The sequence below is a fragment of the Miniopterus schreibersii genome (assembly GCF_964146895.1).
Source record: "Miniopterus schreibersii genome assembly, chromosome: 8".
In the NCBI taxonomy this organism is placed as follows: domain Eukaryota; kingdom Metazoa; phylum Chordata; class Mammalia; order Chiroptera; family Miniopteridae; genus Miniopterus; species Miniopterus schreibersii.
In genome coordinates, this window is record NC_138109.1 from 31,215,425 (window position 1) to 31,241,203 (window position 25,779).

The 25,779-nt window shown below is 38.3% G+C and overlaps 1 protein-coding gene across 6 annotated transcripts in view; it reads left to right on the top strand.

The window, feature by feature from the left end:
• Positions 1 to 2,206: 2,206 nt before the first annotated feature.
• OSBPL9 (oxysterol binding protein like 9) overlaps positions 2,207 to 25,779 on the top strand; it is a gene marked incomplete at its 5' end in the record, with an annotated part of 101,554 nt that continues 77,981 nt past the window's right edge. For 2 of the 6 annotated variants that reach the window (XM_081145820.1, XM_081145822.1), the window contains 2 exons: positions 2,207 to 2,371; positions 17,257 to 17,307. In XM_081145820.1, the coding sequence (XP_081001946.1) occupies positions 2,207 to 2,371; positions 17,257 to 17,307 (216 nt within the window). The remainder of the gene's footprint in view (positions 2,372 to 17,256; positions 17,308 to 25,779) is intronic. The other 4 variants (XM_081145819.1, XM_081145821.1, XM_081145825.1 and 1 more) reach the window with 2 other exon arrangements.

Consider the following 25,779-nt stretch of genomic DNA (forward strand, 5'->3'; position numbering starts at 1 on the left):
ATGGACTGGAAGAATTAATATTGTTAAAATGTCCATAATACCCAAAGCCATCTATATATTCAATGCAATCCCTATCAAAACTCCAATGGCATTTCTTATGGAAAAGAAGAAACAATCCTTAAGTTTGTTTGGAACCACAAAAGACTTGGATATGCAAAGAATCATGAGAAATAAGAACAAATGTGGCAGCAACACACTTTCTGATTCCAAACTATATTACAAATCTATAGTAATTAAAACAGTATGGTATTGGCAAAAAAGAGACACATGGATCAACAGAACAGAATTGAAAGCCCAGAAACAAACCCACACATACAGTCAACAAATATTTGACAAAGGAGCCAAAAATACTCACTGGAGAAAAGACAGTCTCTTTAATAAATGGTACTGGGAATATTGGATCTTCACATGCAAAAAAATGAAACCACACCCCTATCTTACACTACTCACAAAAAGTAACTAGAAATGGATTGAAGACTTAAATGTGAGACCCAAAACCATAAGACTTCTAGATGAAAACATAAGGAAAAGGTTTCTTCACATTGGTCTTGGCGCTGACAAAAGCAAAAATAAAAATGTGTGACTACATCAAACTTAAAGGTGGCCAGAAGGTAAAAACTTCCAGTTATAAGATAAAAAAGTTTTGGGGATATAATATACAGTATGGTGACTATAGTTAACAGTACCGTATTATATATTTGAAAGCTGGTAAGAGAGTAGACCTTAAAAGTTCTCCTCACACAAAAAAATTGTGAGGTCAGGTGATAGATGTTAACTAAACTTAATGTGGTAATCATTTTGCAATATATACATATTAAATCATTATATTGTACACCTTAAACTTATATGATGTTACTTGGTAATTATATCTCAGTAACTGGGGGAAAAGATATCTAACAGATCAAGCATGATCAATTTTAATTTACTTTAGATCTTTACCTAATTGATTAGCTAGCAAGTAGGTTCTCTGTTTAGCTCCCTCAGTGATATTCTTTTTCCTAGCACTTCTGTTATTAGCAAAGAAAAGGGATTCACAACACAGTACCTGAATAAACAAAATACTTTTTAAGTCCAAAATAAAATAAAATAAAAAGTAAAATGCAAAGAAAACCACTCCCTTCACCTCACTGCCATTTATAGCCAACTCCCCACTTCTCAGTTCCCTTTTTAGCTCTTTCTGTTGATATTTGCATGGTGGACTCTTTCTTACCTTCACATCTCAATTTAAATGCCATTTCCTGAGGGCCTTGCCCTGATAAACCAATATAAAGTAGCCACCCGTTGGTTTCCTATTACATCAACTTAAGCTCTCTGCAAGTCCTTTATCAGTATTAGATATTTTTCATGTTTACTTGTTTAGTGTTTGCTTTTCGTCACGAATTTAAGCTCTTAGAATGCTAGGAACCTGTCTGACTCCTTCGCTGTTTCATCCTCAGAATGTCTAACAGTACCTGGATATAGAGGGACAACACTTTCATAGTCCTTACAGGTTCTAAGTGATCTGCCCTTACTTCCCTCACTTTGTCTTCTACTACTCTCTCCCTGGCATTCCAGACATTGAACTCCTTGCTATTCCTTTAAAATGCCAGACTCATGGTCTTTGCACTTGCTTTTCCTTCCCCTTGGAAACTCTTCCTCCAGGCTCCATCTTTTACTTTCTTTAGGTCTTTGCTCAAAAGTCACCTTCTCATTCAGGCCTTCCCTATTTGAAAATTTAAAATTGCAGCCTCTACTCTCTGCTTCTTTCCTTGTCTATTTTTCTCCATAGCATTTACCAATTTTTTGAAATATATTATATAATTTACTATTTATTTTACTGCCTGTTCCCCTCAACCCTACATGAAGTCTCTGCTGAATGCTCGAAACCTACAACCGTATCTAGCATAAAACAGTAAATATGTATAAAATGAATGGGTTTGAGTAACGAATGCATAAATGAAAGGCCAGATGTTAAATCTTTTGGAAGTGTAAGGTATCATCATGGCTAGTAGAATTAATTCTTGTAATAAATAATAATAGCAGTATTCACGCCTGCGTTTGTCACATCTCGGGCATGGGGTTCTACACACAACAGGCGCCCAAAGCAAGCGTGTTTGAGCTGATAGCTGAAAGCGAGAGTTGGCTAGTCCACGTGAGGCAGCAGCCGCTAGCCCCGCCCTCGCCGGCCCCGCCCCTGCCCGCAGCGGCCCCGCCCCCCGCCTGGTGAATGCCTTATAGGAGAGTGACGTCAGGCCGTTTGTTGTCATTGGCGGCTCCCAAGATGGCGTCTATCATGGAGGGGCCGCTGAGCAAATGGACTAACGTGATGAAGGGCTGGCAGTACCGTTGGTTCGTGCTGGACTACAATGCGGGGCTGCTCTCCTACTATACGGTGAGTCCTCGCGCGGCGAAACGCCGAGCTTCTCGCGGGTCGCTATCCCTGGGTGGAGGGGGGCCGGGCTTTTGGGTAGCGGGGTTGAGGTTGCTAGGCTGGGGGTGCCGCCGTACGCGAGGGTTCCCTCGGAGAGGAGGGTCTTACGTCCGGGATAGCCAATGAGGGTGAAGGAGATGCTGGTGCAGCCAATAAGTAGGCAGTGGCTGTCTGATTTATGGGTTGAGGGGCAAGCCGTGTTCGTTTTTCAGTGGGGTATTAAGAGGCGGTGGGGTCCAGCGGGGTTGTAGTTGGGCGGTGAGGGTGCTGGCAGTCGTGGTTTATAGGGTCCGGCGGAGCGGTCCGTGCCGTGTCCCCACGTTGTCATGGACTTGACACCGTCCCCCCAGGCCCTGTGGTCTGCCGCGCCCCTTAGCTTCTCTCCGGGCACTGAAGAGAGCTACGTGGCCAGGTCCGTGGGTGACCCGCCCTCGGGCAGCACGTAGGGGCCTGAAATCCCTCCCGTCTGCCCAGGTTGAGTGTTTCGTTCATAGGACGCACTCTTCTAGTCAGCGGGAGGCGAGTGGAACCGACGCCTTAACTTTTGAGAGCCGAGGATTTCCAGCAGTCTCTTGTTAGCGAAGAGAATGGATGGTGCGGTGTCTCCTGAAAGTTATATCCTGAGGAGGGCTGAGTTCAAGACTTGACTGTCGTTAAACACGAATCAGTGGCCGTGTGCAAGCGCATGAATTGCTGTGAATCTTATGTTCTAACTACCCCCTCCACCCCCATCGCATTAGAAATGGAACGTGGGTGGTATTAAGAAAAATTACTTCCAAAGATACTTTCTCTGAATGGTGTCTAGTTAAGAATAGCTAATGAGAGGGAGGAAACCACTTAGGACAAAAAAGAATGCCCTGAAGGCTTTAGAAAGTAATAGAAGACAAGGGACAAAAAAGTATCATTATGGAAGAAGGATAAGTGTTGATGAGATAAATGGGGACACTTGTATTTATTCGTTCATTTAAAAGTTATTTATTGAGCTCTCTCCCACTATATGTTAATTATTATTACTTTAGGCTACGTATGTGTGGGTGGGTGTGCACGCTGTTGTGTATGTGAGCAGAGATCAACAGAGTTCATGACATTCACCATTCCTCTTTGGAGTTTATATTCTAGTCTAATGGTTCCCTTCATTTTACTAACAATAACTCTGCAAGGTAGGTATGTATTATCTCCAATTTACTTCCTCCTTTTACAGTTTTAGAATCTGAGTAATTTGCTCAAGATCCAAGAGCTAGCAGTAAGTGGTGTAACCAGGGTTCCAAAGTCTTGGCTTTCTGACTTTTTCCACTGAACTTCACTTTCACAATGGGAAGGAGGAAAGGGCAAGCTGTGAGTTACTAAAGGCAAGCCTGCAGGAGTAGAAATTTTCAACATCTTTCAAATATCGACTTCCTTTCTCTATATAATTTTTAAAGGGAAAAAAAGACCAAACCTGAATGAGATTTAAACATATTGTTCAAGATTATCATTAGGTAGCCAACTCTGGGATTATATTGATTTTCAGTAGACGTGATAATCAGAAAATCCCATGGAACCTTTCCAGCCTATTCAAGGTAGAGTAAATTCCAATGACCGGCACTATGGAATTAAGTTACTCTGCAAATCCCAAATTTGTTTGGGTCTGCATGTGGGGTTATACTAAAGAGTCCTCAAACTGGGTTTTTTGGGAGCTCTTAGCCCAAACAGTTTTCTTTTTTCCTGTTTTTCTTCCTTCAGTGTAGACTTTTTCTGCCTCTTTGCCCTTTTAGTTTTTAAATACCTTGACAAATTTCTCCTTGTCTTACTGACTAAATACAGTTTTTTTAATAGATTCCCCCCTCACCCCCATTCCCACACAAATACTTAGCTTCCCTTCTGAGACTAGATTCTATTAAAACGTTGTCCTTGCCAGCAGAAGGAGATATCATATTTCTCACTAATGGCTATTTAGAAGGGTTTTTTTTCCCTTTTCTTTTCCAGTTCTTCCGTGTTGAAGTATTTGCTTGCAGAGAAACAGCAGAGAAAAATTGTAAATTAAAATCATCCTGTGAAAATAAAATAGTACCTAATCCCTGATTAAAGGAGGTCCAGTATAAACATGGGGAAAAGATAAGTATTCACTTAAAGATAAAGGAGGAGACCTGTTGAAGGTTGGCAGTGAGTTCTGTACACTTGGACATTGTTTCAGTACATTAGTATTCTGAAAGATTTGAAGGCACATTTGAATGATTTGCATGTGGCTGATAACTTGGAGCAACATCTTCCGGGAAGAGTATCAGAATTAGTTGCACAGCCTTTTAAGCAGAGCAGTAAATAGCAAGTCACTCTGTTCCTTGTTTCAAAAATCAATTGGGTTCTTGTCTGGCTCTGGTTGTAGGTTTGTTCTAGGGTGGCCATTTGGAGCCATAGGTAGGTCAGGCCTGGAGATAAAGATCTATTAGATTAACTAAACTAGATTGGTCTTGCTTTAGAGTTGGCCTGTACTGAAAGTTGATATTGGGATAATCTCAGGGTTGGGTTAGGATCACTGAAATTGCTGTGAATTGAATAGATTCACCTAAAGCTTACCTCAGCCTGGACCTTATTCTCTGGGCCTGCCCCTAGACCCAAACCCAAACCTATCCTCTGGGAATGGATGGTCTTTTTACTTTATATTTGTTTTGTTTTCTTAACCTGTGCATTTTCAAATTTTAAAAAAGAGCTTAATATATTATTACTCTGCCCAGTAGAGGAACAGAGACACTGATTACCTCCTTTAGGAAAGTAGTTTTAGGCAGTCTTTTCAGCTCTAGCTCAGTCTGTTAATTCATTCAGGAAGTATTTTGGGGGGCAGACTTTGTAATACGCATTGTACTTTATATGCTGGAGGTGCAAGCATGAAGGAGAGAGAGCCCCTTCTGTTTAGGAACACACAATCTAGCAGAGCAGACACCTACACACACTTTCAAAGCAATATGATAAATTCTGTAATAGAAATAAGACTCGACTGCTGTAGGAACATTGCCTGGAAAAGGCTAGAGGGACATTTGAGCCTAGACTTAAAGGTAGAAGAGAAGGGCATTCCAGGCAGTGGAAGTATATGCAAATTGAGAAGCTTGAGAACATCACCATTATTAAGAAGATATGAGAATTTTCCAGCAGTTGTAGTGTAAAGGTGTGTTTTGGGAGAGAACAGAAGATTGAGTCCAGAAGATACTTGGAGCCATAGGTCAGGCCTGGAGATAAAGATCTGTTAGATTATAGCACAGAATTCGTTAGTTGAATTTTTATTAGGTGAGATGCCCAGGGAGGGCTAAGGATATACATTTGGGAATGCTGTGTGAAAAGCCATTTATGTGAATCATGATCAGGAAGGATGATGGGAAAAGAAGGAAAATTGAGGGAGATATAGAAATGTGAGGAGTTGGAAAGTGGAGGGGTCATGCCTTTTGTAAATTTATCGAATGTTTATTGAGTACCTCCTGTGTGCTAGGCACTATGCTAGGAAGAGGGGTTAAAATGGTAAATAAGATGGACATTGTCCATGCCTTCATAATACCAAGATTCTACTAGGGGATGCAGCAAGTAAGAGCTGTGATAGGAGAAGCATAATATGTTTGGGGGGTACATAGACTGGTTACTTGATGCGGTCTTGGAGGATCAGGAAAGGTTTCCTAGAAGAAACAGGTTTGCTGGGCCTTAATGATGAGTAGGGGTTAGCCATGTGAGCAGAGAGAGAAGTTTAAACTGCTTGAGATGGAGGTAATGATTTTGGAGGAGGCAACAGTCAGGAGCTTGTCTATCCTGTTGCGTGGGCTGTGGTGGGCTATTGTGAGATGAACTGGAGAGGTTAATGGGGGCCATATAGTGACAGACTTTCTTGGTAAACCATGCTAAGGAATTTGAACTTTGCCTTCAGGACAGTCATTTAAGTGTTGTAAACACTTTTTATTATAGGAAAAACCTTTTTTTAATAGAAAATTTCAAACATACATAAAAGAGGATAGTGAAATGAATTCCTGTTATCCAGTTTATATAATTAGCAACATATGGCTAATCTTGTTTTATTAATACTCCCATCAATTCTTCATTCCCCAATTGATTATTTTAAAGCAGATGCCCATCATTTCATTTGTGAATTTTCCGTATGTATTACTAAAAATTAAGGTTCTCTCTCACCCGGCTGTCATGGCTTAGTGGTTGATCTTTGATCTTGGTTCCATTCCTGGTCAGGGCACATGCCCAGTTTTGGGCTCGATCCCCAGTGGGGGGTGTGCAGGAGGCAGTTGATCAATGACTCCCTCTCATCATTGATGTTTCTATCTCTCTCTCCCTCTCCCTTTCTCTGAAATCAATAAAAACATTTTAAAAAAATTAAGGTCTCTTTTAAAAAATGTTATTACAGTGCCATTATTATAACTATTAATAATAATATTGTCAAGTATCCAGTCAGTGTTCAATTTCCTTGACTGTCTCAAACATCTGTCCTTACCAGTGGGCTTGAGTCAGGTTTTCAAACAAGATCCACACATAAAATTGGGCCTCTTTTAATATGTAGGTCCTCCTTCCCTCTTTTTTCTTTGCCATTTATTTGTTGAAGAAACCAGATCATTTGTTCTCAGAATGTAGAATTGTCCACATTGTGATTTTGTTGGTAGCATCTTTGTGGTATGTATAAACATGTTCCTTTGTCCTCTGTATTTCCTAGAGCTAGAAGCTTAATCAAATTCAGGTTTTTTTTTCTTTTGGGAAAGAATACTTTGTAGGTGGAACATGTTACATCAAGTAGCACGTTATGTCTGGTTGTCTCTCTGATTTTAAAATTGATTAATAGGTTCAGATGATGTTTATATTTAAATACTGTCATTACAGAGAAATAATCAGATATTTATAGGCCTTAGTGATTGATTGGATGTGACTGAAAGGGAAGGAAGAGTCTGATGAAATCCAGGTTTTAGATTTTACCTGGATGCATGTTGATAGGGAAGGTAGGAAGAACAGGTTGGGGGAGAAAGGTGGTTGTTTTGGGTCATGTTGAAATTGATGAGAAGATGTCATATGGTCTGGAATTTAGGAAAATATCTGGGTTATAGACAATACTAACTTTACATATACAGAGAGTTGAGCGTGAGAATAATAAAGACCTTTGGATAGGATGCTAAGAAACATCATTGGTTTCATTATCTGTTGCTTTGTAACAAATTACCTCAAAACTTAGCAACTTAAAACAGCAAACATTTATTATCTCATAGTTTCAGTGGCTGAGAATTTGGAGTGACTTAGGTGGGTCTGCCTCAGGGTCTCTCATGAAGTTGCAATCAAAGGACATTGGCTAGGGTTGCAGTCATCTGAAACAGTTGATTGAAGCTGGAGGATCTGCTTCCAAGATGACTCACTCTCACAGCTGTTGACAGAAAGCCTCAGTTCGTTGCTGGCTGTTGGAAGTTGGCCTCAGTTCCTCACCAGCTAGCCTTTCCATTGAGTGTCATCATGACAGTGCATTGGCTTCACCCAGAGGTAGCAGAGCAATCCAAGTTAGAGCAAGGAGTAAGCTACAGTGCCACCTATTTTATTTATTTGTTTGTTTGTTTATTTATGTTTTTATTGATTTCGGAGAGTGGAAGGGAGAGAGAGAGAGATAGAAACATCAATACTAGAGTCATTGATCGGCTCTCTCCTGCTGGGAATCCAGCCCACATCCCGGGCATGTGCCCTGACTGGGAATTGAACCTCCACCTCCTGGATCATAGGTCGATGCTCAACCGCTGAGCCATGGCGGCCAGGCTCTAGTGCCTCTTATGACCCAATCTGAGAACATCACTTCCGCCTTATGACTTAGTTTAGTCATTCTGTTCATTAGCAATGAATTACTAAGTTCAGCTGAGGCTCATGGGGATGGGAATTTTAGGCATAGGGAGGGGAATTAGACTCTACTTTTTGAAAGGAATGTCAGAGAATTTGTGGACAGATTTTAGATCATCACAGACACATTTAAGGGATTGTCAGGGGGGAAAAGCCTGCACAGAAGAGTGAAAAAGGACAGCCAGAGATATAAGAAAACAACTAACAACAGCAGAAGAATGTGGCAATCAAGTGGGAATAGTGAGTTGCCTTGAATATTGATGAGAAGATTGACTAGATAAAGTCTTAAAAATACCCATTGGATTGGTCAGTTTGAACATCATTGATGCCCTCAGTGAGAGCAGTTTCTATGGAGCAGTGGGTGTGAAAGGCAGATTGGGGTAGTTTGAAGAGTAAATAGGAGAGATAAGAAGTAGAGAAACTCAAGACATTTTTAGATTCGTCAAGGCATTTGACTGTGAAAGAGGCAGAGAAGATTATGGAATTGAGGGAAAGGGCTTCTGAAATAGGAGTATGCTTAAATGTAAGGATGGGAAGCAAGGTCTGAGTTAAAAATGAGGGCAGAGTCAGGATTTAAGGAATGTAGTCAGGATTTACATCAGCGGCCTTGGGAACTAGAAAAGGTATAACTAGGAAACTGTTAAAGGTTAATCATGTTGGTATACAGAACTAGTTGAGGTTTTACAAAATATGCTTTGTTTAGTCATTACCAGTAAATGTTTAATTCTTGATTTGTATTGCTTTTCTAACATTTTGGAGAGAGAGGTAGAAACAGTGACTTGGTGAGTTACCAGGACTACTCAAGGTATTCTTCATAAAAATAATCATTAGAGAAGCCATGTATTCTTTGCTATTACATACTGACGGGAAGACTCATAATGAATTTGCATTTTAAAACCACTAGTAGTCAAAACACGTTTAAGTGTTGTTTGACAGTCCTTAGCAGTATCTAGAAGGTAACCAGAAATCTGCCATCTAGTTTTTGCACTTTAGGTTTCTGAAGAGCTTAAGTATATGTATTTCTCTTGTAAAGCTGTAAAAGAGCTAGTCTCTGATTCTCCTAGAAAGATATCAGCACCACTCCCATCAAACAATTAAAAGCAATTTTATACTTTTCCAAATAAAGTGTTCATGACTATATCAAATGTGATTCTTATTAAATGACATGGTGCATATTCATAGTCTAAATGTAATAAAATAGCTTTAGAATTATAAAGGAACAAAAGAAAAATTATCTTATCTAAATGCCCTGAAAAGAAAACAGAAACCTCCTAAAATAGTATTATCAGTGCGAAGAAGTATGTGGACATTTTATATCTTTTGTTTTCCTTGAATACTCTATTCAAACTTGATTTTTCCCTGTTCTAGTACTTTTGGGCTTTGCTTATATAAATCTTTTGGGCATTTAATCATTTTACATGTTATAATTATCTGTGTCTCTAGTACATTCTTTATCTGTACAGCAAGCTTATGAACTCTTTGATGGTAGTACTGAGCATTATAATCTCCAAGCCCTACAGTGTGGCACATTGTTCTCATAGTGAATGGAAGGATGTCCCAGGTCCTTCAAACAAGGCTTAGAGATGAGAAGCAGAAGGCTGTTTTGGAATTGTTGCTTACACAGACTTGTAAGTTTTGCAGAATAAATTAATAGCAAATATGTACATTTCCATGATTTATGTAAAACTTGATTGAGCTTATATTAGCAGCAATGGCTTTTGTTTAATCATTCAACCTGTCGAGCATATATCCCCTATGTGAGATCTTTTGCTTAGTGTGCTCATCAGTCAAGCAGTCAGTTCTTATTTCTCTTGCTAGCAGTTTTGTTGATGGTAATAATTTGTGGAAGGACAGAAAGTAGAATTGTTCTTAAATATGTCACTCCTGTATGTGGCAATTGTCATAGGATTAGATTTTCAAATAGTTATATAATCCCAATCAAAGCTAGTGATTTAGGTTAAGAATTGAATACCTTTTACTGCTCATAGGGAAAAACAAATAGCCAGCCCAATTAGTTGTGTTCCTTTTTATTTACTTTATTGTGAGAGAGAGCATCAATTGGTTGCCTTCCCTGGCTGGGGATCGAACCCCCAACCTTTCCAACTGAGCCACACTGGCCAGGGCCAGATGAGATTCTTGCTTGATCTTTTTTTTTTTTTTTTAATTTATTGATTTGAGAGAGAGAAAGAGAGAGAGACATCAACTGTTGTTCCTCTTATTGATGCATTCATTCATTGGTGGTTTCTTGTATGTGCCCTGACCTGGATTGAATCTGCAACCTGGGTGGATAGGAAGACACTCTAACCAGCTGAGATACCCGGCCTGGGCCTTGCTTAATTTTTAATACAGATTTCGTTTTAGCCAAAGTAAAATTAACATTCAAATAAAAACTTAAGTGTCTTTATATAGCAAGTGTAGGGAGGCATTCTTTGCTTTATAAAAGGATTGTAGAATTAGTTTAAATGGCCAGCTGATCTCCCCTAATGAGTTTTGAATATGTTTGGGCAGAACTTTTCCAGATGTAGTTGCTTTGTGAAACTGAGTAAATCCATAGTTATATTTCCGATTAAACAAATTTTCATTAATGGCACTATATACCAGCACCAAGATAGATTTTGTGAGTTAATTTGTTAAGATACTTATGAGTACTTCATATATGCTAGGAATATACTGACCTAATCTTTAAAAGTTTATAATCTTGTTGGAGATACAATTAAGTAGTTATAACTAAGATACAATTAAGTGGTTACTTTGGTGCTAAGTTTCTTTTGATTTAGTGCTTACATTATTAGAGATTATTATTGCTCTCTAATTGTTTTTTGGTTATATTTTTAAATACAGTTGTAAAAATCTGTTTAAAGGTGGTAGAAAGGTATCAGAAATGGAAAAAAGTTTCCCGTTTCACTCAGATTGTTAAATAGCCTTAACTGGAAATGAATGGGTGTATTTCAAGTGAATTATGTTTGTTGAATGAGTGGGATGCCTGGGAAAGGAGACTGGGGCTCATCATTCAGCAAACATCAAATATCTTCTCTAAGTTTCAGCCATTAATTAGGTTCTGGAAGATAGCATGATGATAATAATACAAAGATAATTAAGCCCACTGTCTGACAAGGAGAATAGACATACAAATAATTATAATACACTATAATAACTAGTGCAATGGCAAACTCCATAAATTGAGAATGTGATAAATTGTACCTGAGCATGGGTGCTAGATTAAGAAAGGGTCCACCAAGGAAGTGTGTGAGCATGATGGAGGGAAAATAGATGGTTTTGTTTTATTTTGTTGTTTGTTTGTTTTTTTGTAGGGGCTGTGTATTATTACTAAGACAGATTGGGGTGGGGGTGTGTGTGTGTGTAGTGTATGTAGTATGTGTAGAGGGGACCAAGTTAATGACAGGAGAGTATGTCTTGTTGGAAATAGGGTTAGCTTAGGTTTAGAGAAAATGGATTCAGATCTGTTTGCTATATTTAAGTAGAAGCAAGGAAGTGGGGGTAAACTTTGTGCCCATTATATGCTAGGTGCTGTGCTAAGTTATTTACTTGTATTAACTCTGTACTTAAAATGATCCTATGACAGTAAGTGATATCTCAATTTTATAAACGAGGACACTATAGCTCAGGGAGCTTAAGTGACTTGCCCAAGGTCACAGTGCTACTGCTAGTAATTTACGGGACTGGAATTCAAATTCTTACCTCTCTCACATCACAATGCGCGTTATTTCATTAAATTATACTGTTTATATGATAAGTTACATATTCTCTGGGTACACTTTTTTTTTTTTTTTTAGTACTTTCTTCTAGCGATTGTACTCCCTTAAAAAATTGTTTTAAACATATGCTTGGGACATTGAAATAATTTTGCACATTTAAATGAGAGATTTCATATGAGTATGAAGCCTAAGTGGAGAATATTTTGATCTGTTCTTAATTTAAATTACTTTGAAATATACATAGCCATCCTTTCAGAAGATGTTTTTCGTGTGGTATACTGAAGTTCATCTAAAATAATTGAATATAGCCAGAATGTGACAATTAAGAGGCTCTACCAGACTGTTTAAACCCCTCTGTGAAAAGCAGTTACACATTAGACAGACTTAAGACTGACATTCAGCTCAGTATTCTCAGTGTCCTTAAAATAACCTTTTCCTAAGTACTTAAGAAATGGGCAGAATAGGCAGACCACTCTATGAATCAAGATTATGTACTCTTCCCTTGAGAACGCAGGTCATCGTTGTCTTCATGCCATTCTGACTTGGGGACTTAAAAAAAAAGTTTTTTTGTTGTTAAACTAGTTTCCAAATACTAATTTCACAACCAGTTTTAAACCCCATGTTACCATACAATTTTTGCATGCTTCAGTAATTCTCAGATGAAAGAAGAAATTTCTCCCCTTCCCCCCTCCAGGATGATAAAACAGACGGCTTATTTAAAAATAAAACTCAATAGCATCTTTCAGTGATTATTGATCTGTTAAAGCAGCTTGAAGTTGAAGTTACATTATTTTCTCCTTAATTGTTATTTATTGATGCTTCATTGATAACTTCCTCATGAACTTTAGAGATTATAATCACAAGTGTACCTTGTGTCGGAGGTGATGTTTGTTTACTTTTAACTAGCACGTGGATAATACTTAATATGCTTTGTACTTTGTTAGTCTGCTGGGCTTCTGTCCTCTTTCCTCACGTGGTCATTGGGAGTGTATACACGTGCGGTGCTGGTGGCGGAAGGGTTTGGAGTGAGAGAGATAGTATGCATCTCTATTGTCCCTCACATTAACTGAGCCTAAGAAAGGGACATTCCAGAATAGTTTGTGAAATTAATTTTGGCAAGGTAAATTTAAGATGGTTGTCTGCACTTACTGGTATCCTGTCTATCCATTCATTCACCAAATATTTTTTGAGTCTTTACTGTATATGTGTTGTTATTCTCCTAGAATTTACAGGCTAGCAGAGATGGTGAACATTAAAGAAGTAATTTTAGAATTGGTTAATTATAGTTTAAGTACTTGATGGGCTTTTAAATATTTATTTTTATTAATTTTATCCCAAATGCACACGCAAAGTATTCTGGATCAGAGACAGATTTCATAATAAGTATGTTGGGCTGCCTCTGCCCTAGTCCTTACTGCGAGGGCAACACCATAAGAACCAGGTCAGTTGTCCTGCAGGTGTGCTATGAAGAAAAATGGTATTTCTGTGCTTTTAAGGGGAAAGAGGTAATTGTTCCCCTCATCTCTGAAAGAATTTCCTTAGAAAGATAATGAGCCTAAATCCTAACTCCACCCCTTTAGTATGCAGAAAATCTCTTGGAGCCAGATAGCCTCCTGGGTCTCTGCTTTTACAACCTAGAGAACTTTCCAAGTTCTGGGGCTTCATTTTGGCGTAGGGACATATAAATACTTAGGAAGATAGGCACTCCCCTCTTCTGTTCACCTTGGGGACTTAGCCTAGGGACCTATTCAGTCTGTAACCTTTTGGCCTTCTCTGGGAAATAAAAATTTTTATTACCCTTTCAGGTTGGGGAAGACAACAGATCTAATCCTTATGGTATGTGGAATGTTGGAGGACTGTTGAGAAATCCAGGGAAGCTCCCCTCTCCCCCCACAGAGCTATAAAGGAAAAGGGTGTTATAAGAGAATATTATGCAGGTGGTGGGACTGGTGGGTTTCTAGTTTAGGCGTTTAGATAAAATTTCCCTTCTTGGGGAAATGAGGGATGAGTAGGAATTAGCTGGTTAAGGAAGTAAAGGTAGATGAGAAAAGGCACTTCAGGCAGTGGGAACAGTCCATGTAAAAGTCCTAAGCCCAGAAAGTGATTTGGCTGGTTCAGGGAAGGAAAGGCTGGGGCACCAGGATGGTGGGGACTTTAGAGGTTTGCTAGAGCCAGGCCACGCAGGGTCTCTGTAGAGGGTAAATTAAGAAATTTGGTTTTTATCCTAAGAGCAATCAATGTAGAGCCATCAAACTAGTTTTGTTGTTATTGTTGCTTATTTGTTTGTTTTGTTTTTTAATCAAGGCAGTGACCTTAGATTTATGTTTCGAAAAGACTCCCCTCGCTACTGTGGAGAAAGATTGGAGGAGAGCAGTGGGTAGAGAGAGGTAGAAGGTGATGTGATACAGCATAGGGGATAGATTGTAGAGGTCTGGAATTGGATAGGATAGTGGAGTTGAATGGAAGGATTTGAGAGATTTTAGGAGACAAAAATGAGGAAACTTTGGATGGAAGAGAGATAGGAGTTGAAAGAAAAAATCATGAGTTAGTTTTAGACCTGTTGAGTTTGAAATGCTCGTGAGAAAACCAAGTGGAAATGTGCTGAAGGAGAGTGTGCCTGGCGGGTGAGTGGGGCAAATTTGAAATAGCCCTTGCTGAGAATGGGAGAGCAAGCCTACTAATGAATCATTTCCTGCTATTCCTTCTGCTTGGAACTTTCCCTCTGAGATTCTTCACTTGGCTGGCTCCTTTAATTCAAATCTCAGCTCAGATATCAACTCCTCAGAGTCTTCCAAAGTCATCTAAGTTAAAGTAGAACCCCTCTCCCCCACAACAACTTTCTGATCATCACTCTACTTAATTTTCTTTATGACACTATCACCAGCTAAAATTGTTTTGCCAATTTGGTTTTCTTAGGAGACGTGTCTATGCAAATCTTTTGCCCATTTTTAAACTGGGTTATTTGTCTTTATTGTTGAGTTGTAAGAGTTCTTTATATATTCTGGATACTATTTGCAAATATTTTCTTCCATTCCAGAGTTTATCTTTTCACTTTCTTGATAGTATCCTTTAAAGCATAAATGTTTTTAAGCTTGATAATGTTTATTTTATTTACAGTTGGCCCTTGAACAATAAGGGGGTTAGTGGTGCCAAGCACCGTGCAGTCAAAATCCCCAATAACTTAAGTGGGCCCTCAGCATGTAACTTAAGTTGGCTTTCCACATATGCAGATTCCTGAGGATTGAAAATGCAGTTGACCTTTGAACAATACAGGTTTGCGTGTATAAGTGGACTCTCACAGTTCAAATCTCTACTGTTCAAGGGTCAGCTGTATTTTTTCTTTTGTTTGCTTGTGTGTTTGGCGTCATAGCTAAGAAACCATTGCCTAATTCAAGATCACAAAGATTTATACCTGTGTTTTCTTCTAAGAGTCTAATAGTTTTAGCTTATTATTAGTAGTTTAATGGATTTAGATGATGTAGAATAGGGGCCCAACTTCATTCTTTTCATATGGGTATATCCAGTTGTATCAGCACCCTTTGTTGGAAAGCCTATTCTAATGCTCTTGGCATCCTTGTCAAAATCAATTGACCAAAACTGTATGAGTTTATTTCTACACTTCTAATTATATTCCATTGATTTAATTCAGTGATTTTCAACCTTTTTCATCTCATGGCACACATAAACTAATTACTAAAATTCTGTGGCACACCAAAAAAAATTTTTTTGGCCAATTTTTAACTTGGCAATCTAAGGGAAAAGAGGTCAGTGCTCCAGACTAAATAGTCAGATATTGCATGTTTTTAAAATTCTTGAGATACACCAGTGTGCCTCTTGCAGCACACTGGTTGAAAATCACTGTTCTGTGTTCATAGAAGGTACTGCAGTCGATGAGAAGGATAATCAGATCTTTATGTACAGACCTGCAAATATCCCCCAAGAAATACTGTATTATTTTTTCCAGCTTTATTGAGATATAACTGATATGTGACATTGTGTAAGTTTAAGTTATACAATGTAATGATTTGATATACATATACATATATTGCCAAATGCATACCACAATAAGGTTGGTTAACATATCCATCACCTCACATAGTTATCGTGTGTGTGTGTGTGTGTGTGTGTGTGTGTAGAACTTTTAAGATCTACTTTCTTACCCGCTTTCCAAGTACAATATTGTTAACTATAGTCACAATGGTACATTAAATTCCTAGAACTTAGTTATCTTATAGCTGGAAGTTAGCCTGTGGCTCTGTACTTTGGATGTAGGGCATCTATGGTTTAAAGTGAGACAGTTCTTTAAAACCTAACTCCATGATTTTGGCTTCTTTTACTTCTTTCTTACATAGGGAAGTACAGAAAAGTACCAGTTGTTGAGGTATTAAATGTTTGAAAAACTTTGATTATTTAAGGTTTCATTTTATTTTATTACAAACCACTAATTTTTAGGAATATTTACTGAATGTTACCATAGGGCTTATGGTGCAGAACATAACTTTTGCTTGGCTCAGGCTAGCAGGAGAGACAAAGGGTAAGCAATGTTTCATCAGTAAATACTTTTTGAGCACCTAATGTGTTGCAGACACTGTTCTGAAGCATAGGCCAGATACAATTCCTACCCTTTAAGGAATGTGCAGTTTTAATGGGTGAGTCAGACAAGTTAACTAGCTGTTATAGCACAGGATGATGCAGGTCACAACAGGGGACCACACAGAAGACTCTGGGAGCTCAGGGATGGGAATCCAAACCAGTCAGAAGTAAGGCACATACATGACCAGTGACAGCAAGGCAGAAAAAATCAGGGTCAAGGATATTCCAAGCTGAGGAACTATTGGATGAAAAATCTCAGCAGCAAAAAATGTTACCCATTTGGGGAATTGCAAAGAGATAAGCTAAAGTAATGTTCCTCAAAATGTGGTCCTCTATCTGCCTGAGTCAGAATCATCTGGGAGTGATTCTTAAACCCCCCAGGTGATTCTTAGCCTTGCAAGTGATTCTCAGATTCACTAAAATATGAGAAACAGTGGTCTAGAGTTAAGGGGCATGATGGAGGAATGAAAATTATAGTGTAATATATGCTACATTAAAGGTATACATAAATTCTGTGATTAGGTTTATTTGTATAGACTGTAAAACATTTTCATTTTAAACCTGCTAATTCCTATCCATATATGATTTGGGGGGAAGAGGGATGGAGAGAAAGGAGGGATAGTACTATAAATTTTGTCTCTTAATCCCTAGGTGATTCTAAAAACAATCAGTTAATCTTTTATTTATTGAATGTTTTTGTTTTTCTTTTAGTCCAAGGACAAAATGATGAGAGGCTCTCGCCGAGGATGTGTTAGACTCAGAGTGAGTATTTACTCATTTTTATGAAAATCAGTTTTCACAGAAAGAAGAAAACTCTTTTGACAGAATCATGGAAGTCTAAATTTAGTTAGTTTTGTAAGGCTCAGAGAGAAAAAATGACTTCTCCAGGGTAACTGCTATTCAGTGCCAGAACCAGGGCCAAACTCTTTTGGCCTATGATTTAATGTTGTATCTATGACTTAATGTAGCTACTGATTTTTTTGTTTAACCTCTGTTTTATAATTAGGGATGGGGGATGGAAAATGAGTTGTAGTGTGGTGGTAGAGTAAACAGTAGAAAAAACTGAAAAATTCCTGCTTTTTACTTCTTTATTCTTTCTGTTCAACATTATTTAATAACGGTTGATGTAGCAGCAACTTCCAGTAGAAATATAATGTGAGCCACATATATACTTTACAATTTTTACAGTAGACACATTTAAAAACTAGAAAGAAACAGGTGAAATTAATTTTAATAATATATTTTGCTTAGGACAATGTATCCAGAATATTATTTCAACATGTAATCAGTAAAAAAATTATTAATGATATATTTTACATTCTTTTCTAAATACTAAGTCTTCCAAATCCAATGTGTCTTTGTACTTATGGCACATCTCAATTCAGACTAGCTGTACTTCAGGTGCCCAGTAGCTACCTGTGGCTAGTGGCTACCTTATGGGACAGTGCAGGCCTATAGCTTCATGCTGCTTTTAATTGCTTGTTCAGTTTTCACCATTGTCCAAATAGCTAACGGCAATAAAGATTGCAGAGTTGGGGATACAGTTTCTAGTACTCCATTGTATCTCAAGAAGGGCCAGCTCTATCATAACTAGGTAAATCAGCTTCTAGTAGCCTTTTCTTCAGGCTCCTGTTGCTTTCTTTCTGCCATCTTTTCTCTGCATTCTTACTTTTGAAGATGTGACGTATTATTGACTTTATTAGCAGTAGTTAATTGGTAGAAATAGGAGATAATTCTGAGAAAGAAACCAAATTCTAATGGACAGATTTTCGCACTGGCATAGGCTAAGTATGGTAAAGTTGCAGGATGGGAATGAGACAGGCTTATTTTGAGCAGATGATGGTGTATATGTATGTGATAGTGTAAAGATTTTTTAAAAATGTTTGTGCTTTTTTTTTCTTCTTTCCTTTGGTTTTCCCTTTGTCTTCTTGATTTAATTGCTTTTCTAAGCACTTGCTATCGACCTCAGTCACCACTCAGTCAGGTATTAACTGTTTTCTTGGCTTGTGATAGGCTTAATAGTGAGACTTTGGCAGACCCATATTGAGACAGCTCTTCAATTGAATTAAATCTGGACTTGGGCCACTATTTCATTGTTAAATTTAATGCAGTATTTTTTTTCTTTTAATATAGCTTAATTAATTATTAACCCCTGTGACTACCATATTAAGAAATACAATTTTTTGGGGAAAAACATAAAAAAAGCCCAGCCAGTGTCACTCAGTATTTGAGCATTGTCCTAGGAACCAGGAGGTCACGGTTCAATTCCTGGTCATAGCACATGCCTGGGCTTTGGGCTCGATCCCCAGGAGGGGGTGTGCAGGAGGCGGCTGATCAGTCACTCATCATTGATGTTTCTATCTCTCTCCCTCTCCCTTCCTCTCTCTGAAATCAATAATATATATATACGTGTGTGTGTGTGTGTGTGTGTACATATATACACACAATTTTGCCAGCTACCCTGGAAGCCTCTCTGAGTGCCGCATTCAAATTACAGAACCCTCCCTGTCTCCTAAAGTCACCATTATTCTATTCTAGTAATCACGTCTTGGACTTGAATTCCTAAGTTCTATATTTTTATCGTTCTCATTAAAAAAAAAAAAAAGCTTGATATCTTTTGTTTGTAATTTATCTATTGAAGAATCCAGACCCTTTGACATGTAGGACTTTTCTGTAGTTTAGATTTTACAATTTGATTGCAATTCAGCATGTTCCTATCTCTGCTTTTCCTGCAAATTGGCAGCAGGATCCAGAGACTGGATCGGACCCAGGTTTGATCCTTTTGGCAAGGCTATAGGTGGTGGTGTGTTCTTTTATCAGGAGGCAGATAATGTTGGGTTTTGCTCTTTATTGATATTAGCAGCTATTGATGCTTACCAATAACATAAACAGTTCATTAACACGTATTTTGTATGTTATGTGTATTACTATATTCTTACAGTAAAGTAAGCTAGAGAAAAGAAAATGTTAAGAAATCATAAGGAAGAGAAAATACATTTATAGTATTTATTGAAAATATCCACGTATAAGTGGACCTGTGCAGTTCAAACCCTTGTTATTCAAGGGCCAACTGTATTTTTTTAAAAGCTGGACTACCATTTGGCTTTCTATTTAAGAAACACCTGGAGAGATTGTTTATAATATATGTTCCCAAGTCCCACTCTCTAGACATAGTGTTTTAGAATAGGGTCTGGAACTTTTATTTTTTTATTATTATTATTTTTATCCTTACCCCAGGATATATTTTTATTGATTTTCAGAGAAAGAGGAAGGGGGTGAGAGGGGAAAGAGAGAGAGAGAGAGGGAGAGAGAGAGAGAGAAACATCAATGTGAGAGAGAAACATCAATGGACTACCTCCTTCATGTGCCCCAACCGGGGACTGAACCTAGGTACCTGCCCTGACCAGCAATGGAACCTACAACGTTTTGGTGTATACGGACAATGCTCCAGCTCACTGAGCAACCTGGCCAGGGCTGGAACTTTTATTTTATTTTACTTTTTTTAAAAAAATCTTTATTGATTTCAGAGAGAGGAAGGGAGAGGGAGAGAGAGAGTTGAAACATCAATGATGAGAGTCGTCATTGATCAGCTGCCTCCTGCACGCCCCTGACTGGGGATCCAGCCCACAACCCTGGCACGTGCCCTGACTGGGAATCGAACAGTGATCTCCTGGATCCTAGGTCGATGCTCAACTGCTGAGCCATGCCCGGCTGGGCGGAACTTTTATTTTTAAACAGATTCACCAGAGCGTGTTGTGCAGCCAAGTTTGGGACCGCTGGCATAGTTGAAACAATAAGAGAGACCTGGGGCTGAGTTCATTCAGTTCTACCCATTACTGACTCTGTGCCTATGGGCAAATTTTTTAACCTCTATGAAGTAACATTGTGTAACTTGCAGGGTGTTGGGAAAATTTCCTGAGAGACCAAAGAAAGAGGCTGACAACTCCAGCATTACATCAAGAGTTTATTTAGGGGCCCTAGCCAGTTTTGCTCAGTGGTTAGAGCTTCGGACTTTGGACTGAAGGGTCCCAGGATCGATTCTGGCCAAGGGCACATACCTGGGTTGCAGGCCCCTGGTCGGGGCACGTGTGGACGACAACCAATCGATGTTTCTTTCTCTCTTTTTTTCCCTTCCACTCTTAATGGAAAAAATATCCTTGGGTGAGGATTAAAAAAGAAAAGAGATCTTTTAGATATGAGGTGTGTCTTGGGCAGTGGCAAGACAGCATGGATATCCTCCATTCTGCATGGCAGGTGCTAAGGAATTATATAGAACAGGGCAGATGTATAGAGGTTCCGGGGTAATACCCATCCTAGATAAGGAGGAAATGCTTAGATGCAAAGGTCTGGTCCAGGAACCAGCATGAGCTAGCACACGATGCAGTATAGGGGAAGGGTTCCTCAGACAGCCTCTCAGGGGATTTATGGGAAACAATCTGTTCTGGCCCTGATCTAGCTGGATCTAACTTGAGAGTCCACATCATGGAACAGTCTCTCCTCCACACAGGGTGGTTGTGAGGCTTAACAATTATGTATGCATAGGGTTTAGCACATAGTACTAACTAATATATAACTGCTATAGATGATGATGATAACAGTGATGGTTATCTATATGCATCCAAATAAGCTAAATGAGCTATCATTGACCCACACCACAGATCTCTTCCCGCCTCTTCATCCATCCTATCCTATATTCTAACTACACTATACTTCTTCATGTTCCCTCATTGCGTTTCTTCATTCCTCATTGCTCTTGAGGTATATTTTTTAAATTTTATTTTTCAATTATAGTTTACATTCAGTATTATTTTGTATTCATTTCAGAAATGTTTCTCCCGATATTTTGAGTTGACATATTTTTTCTATGTCAGGAATTTCTGTGCCCTCATCTGGTGAGCTCATCTTTAACAGACTTTTCAAATGTTGCTTCAAATGTGGAGCATTCCTGATCCACATCGCCCCTCCTCTACCTTATCACAACATTTGTCACTTATAGCCTTGAAAGCACTTATTACATTTAACTTGTCTGATTTCCCCACTCAATAAAGAGTTCCCATCCACTGTCACAACTGCCTGGTACATAGTAAGTAGGTACTTAAAAAAATGCTTATTGTTGATTTTGTGTATTTATAAAATAATACTAAATAAATGTTGGAGAATTGGCCTTTACTATAGTTTACATATAAAGGAGCTGTGGAAGTTATCTTGAGCACAACATGAGCCAGTTGTATGATATGTTTTCTAAAAAATAAAATAAAAAAAGCAAAACACTCATGTGGTTTTAGGCTACATAAAAGGAGACTAGAGAAAGGAACCAGTAGTTATTGAGGAAGCTCTTATGGTTAGGCACTGTGCTGGATGATTTGCACATGTATTTTCATGATAACCCTGCCAGGTAAGTGCTGTTACTTCATTTTACATGTGAGGAGGCTGAGACTCAAGCTACTTTCAGTAACTTTCCAAGGTTACAGTTAGTAATGGTGAATCTGGGATTGAACTTGGGTCTGTCTAATTCCAAAACCCTGTTCAGACCTTAATGTTCCCAGGATCCTGTATTTTTTAATTAGAAGAGTTAACATAGAGATGCCCAACTTGTTGCAAGGTAGTGTAAAACCAGTTGAGGAAAGCAGAAGAGGGAAAAACCATTTCCTTCCCATCCACTTTCTTTGACTATATTGGTGACAAAGTGTGTGCCACTAGATGGTGCCCTTGCCTTGATGGAAAAGTAAAATGTTGGGTAAGTCCTGGTGTCTGATTTTCCCCCCTCCTTCCCAACATACTAGCTAAAAGCAAATATTGACATTTCCAGGTAAAATCTGAAAAATGGAGATATAGTAACATTAAAGAGGTAGTATGGGGTAGAGACAAGAACAGGCCATATATGAAATGGAATTCAAATCTAGACTTTGCTAATTATTAGCTTTGTGACTTCAGGCAACTCATCTATTCAGCTCTGTTTTTTCTTTATCTCTCCGGAATAGGTGTCATGCCATTTACTTATGGAATTATGAATAGCAAATTAATTGATACATTAAAAAGTATCAAACACAGTGTCTGGGACTTAAGTTCTTAATGAATGGTAGTTACTGTTGTAATTAATAATTACCATTGATAAGATGAATCTCAGAATCTGAATTATTCTACAGGACCTTAGGAATCACCGAAGTAAGGTGAATTATATAGAACACAGTTTAATGCTAAATGTATTGTAAGTTTTCAAAAATTCTTAATCCATATATGACTTAAAGTAACACTTTTTTACCGCATCCGGTGAAACTGATTACTCCATTTTCTAATTGTGTTGGTCATCAGAGTTGACTGATTGCGTGAGGGATGTGTCATCTGTTCTCTTTTAGTTTATCACAGGAGAGGTTAGCAGTGTACCATGATGGATCATAAATAGTTTCAGCACTGACTTCTTCTGTTAGTGCCTTATTTCATTGATTCTACAGTATTTTTTCATGTTAACATCTCTGGCATTGGGATATATCTTGCAATCATTGATATCTTAGAATGGATGCAATAAGGCATTTTTATTTTTATTATTTTAATTTTTTAAAATATATCTTTATTGATTTCAGAGAGAGGAAGGGAGAGGGAGAGAGAAAGATAGAAACATCAATAATGAGAGAGTCGTCATCGATCAGCTGCCTCCTGCATGCTCCCGACTGGGGATCAAGCCTGCAACCTGGGCATGTGCCCTGACCGGGAATCGAAACGCGATCTCCTGGATCCTAGGTCGATGCTCAACCGCTGAGCCACACCCGCTTGGGTGGCATTATTTTTAGATTAATGTATAATCTTAAGACTGTCCTTCCCCCTCATCTCCTTAGATTTGCTTTTGTTAATTGTCTTCTCATTTCATTTTGAAAAATTACTCTATTAATTTCTGCCATTTTTGTTAATTCAGTAGCTTTTTTGCAAGTATCATCTCTTCTGTATGAATTTGACACTAAAAATGTCCTGCCTTGGGCAAGATGAGTCCCTGTGACTGGTACGTAGATGTCATTTGGGTTCTACTTTCTGAATGTTTATAATATTTCATAATTACAAATTAAAAATTAAATAAAAAAGAAAATGATGAAAAAGATTTCATCATGTTAACTAAAAGAAAGCTAGGAAACAGTATTACTGTCAGAAATAAGACTTTAAGAAAACATATTAAAATTGTTATGAAAAAAGAATACGAAACCCCAGTATTGCATAGATAACATTGTTTGACAACACTGAAATAAATTAGAAATCCGTTAATAAAACAGTAGCCACTCACCACTTCACATGCATACTTCTAAATAATTCATTGGTAAAAATAGAAATCATAATGGCACATTATGCCCAGCTTGCAGGCTCAATCCCCAGTAGGCGTGCAGGATGTAGCCTATCAATGACTCTCATCATTTATGTTTCTCTCTCCCCCCTCTCCTTTCCTCTCTCTGAAATCAATTTAAAAAATGTTTAAAAGTGAAATTGCTCAGTGGTTTTATTTAGTATGTGGAAGAAATGTTGAGGCTGGCTGAGTGCATATAGGGTCTCTGTTAGGTGAAGAGGTAAGGGGCTGGGTATAACAGTGGCAGGGTTAGTTGGGCCAACCTTCAACAGTCTAAATTGCATTGTGAAGAAATGTTGACTTTATCTAATAGTTTATGGAGAACCAAGGAAAGTTTTAAACATCTAGATCTCCTATAAGAGTCTGTGCTTTAGAAATATTACTCTGGCAGTAGCAAGGACTGTGGACTAAAATGTGGCCAGACTGAAGGCAGACAGATTGCTTTATCAAGCAAGAAGTGATGAGAGCCTGAATTAGAGCAGTAGCAATTCGTAGGATGGGAAAGAGTTGGCGAATTTGAGGTCATAGTTCAGAGGTGGAATGAGGGAGAACATGTATAGAACCTAGAGGTTTCTATTCTAGTTGACTAGGTAATAGTGAACTTACGTTAAGGGACCTAGATTGGGGTGAGTTATAACAGCTCTGTTCAGATATAATTCACATACCATACAACTCACCCATTTAAAGTATACAATCAATATTTTTAGTATATTCACAGAGTTGGACTACCATCACCACAATCAATTTTAGAATGTTTCCATCACCCTATAAAGAAACCCATATCCATTAGCCAGCGCTTCCCATTTTACGGTATCTCTTCCCATCCCCCTAGCAATAGGTGACCATTAATCTACTCTTGGTCTCCAAGAATTCGCCTGGTTTGGACATTTGATATAAATGAAATCATACATGTGGTTCCCTGTGACTAGTTTCTTCCACTTCAAAGATCATCCATGTAGAGATTCCTTTTTGCCTTGTATTATAGACATTTCTGTGCATGTTTTATCTCTTCCACTGGAATATAAGTGCCTTGGGACTGCAGAGACTATTGTTATATATTCAAGCTGTATCTAGCACATATTTTTGTATTTAGTTATGACTTAGCAAATATTTGATACATCATAAATTAGAAGATTAACTCAGTTGACCACAAAATTAGGTTAACCAGAACGAACTGCTCCCACACATGCTTACCCACTGAGGTGTGTCTGTATTTTCTGTCATGGAATAAGTAAGTAGGTACCATGCCAGTGGTTCTGGCTCTGCCATTAAATCTTTGTGTAACCTTGCTTAAGTCATTATGCTCTCTGGAGACACTTTCCTTATCTGAAAATGGGGATAAAAATCCTTACACAATCTGAAACTGAGGAATAACTAAGATAGTTCAGGTTAATGTGATTTGGATAGAGTTGGGGTTCATCTAGACAACCTCTGAGAAGGCTGAATAAATGTTTGGCTGTGTTACCTAATCCTCCTAGGATAGGAGAAGCCTTTTTCCATGGGAGTAGGTTATTTTGACCTCTTGAGTCTTTTCAACTCCATTTTCAAGGTCCCTGTTTTGTCTATAGCCATTGCTTCTTTTGTCAGCAACCTGGAGCACTTTACTCTTCTCTAGCTTTTCTCTCTTGAATACTTAAGACACCTATTTCTTAAGGACACCAACCAATAAGCTCTTTATTTTGCATAGCTTCCTGTCACTTCCCTTAATCCCTGTTTTCTTAATAGGATACGTGTATAGTTAAGTACAAAAAAATTGAAACCCACACCTTCTAAAACAATTTATAAATGCAATTCCCTCCTCCTTCCTCTTTTGAGAGTTAGTTGTTCATGCTTTTATTAGAAAACATGTGCTGAGTGTATATTTGAGTGTTATGTATCAAAATAAATAAAATAGTTTTTGACTTGTA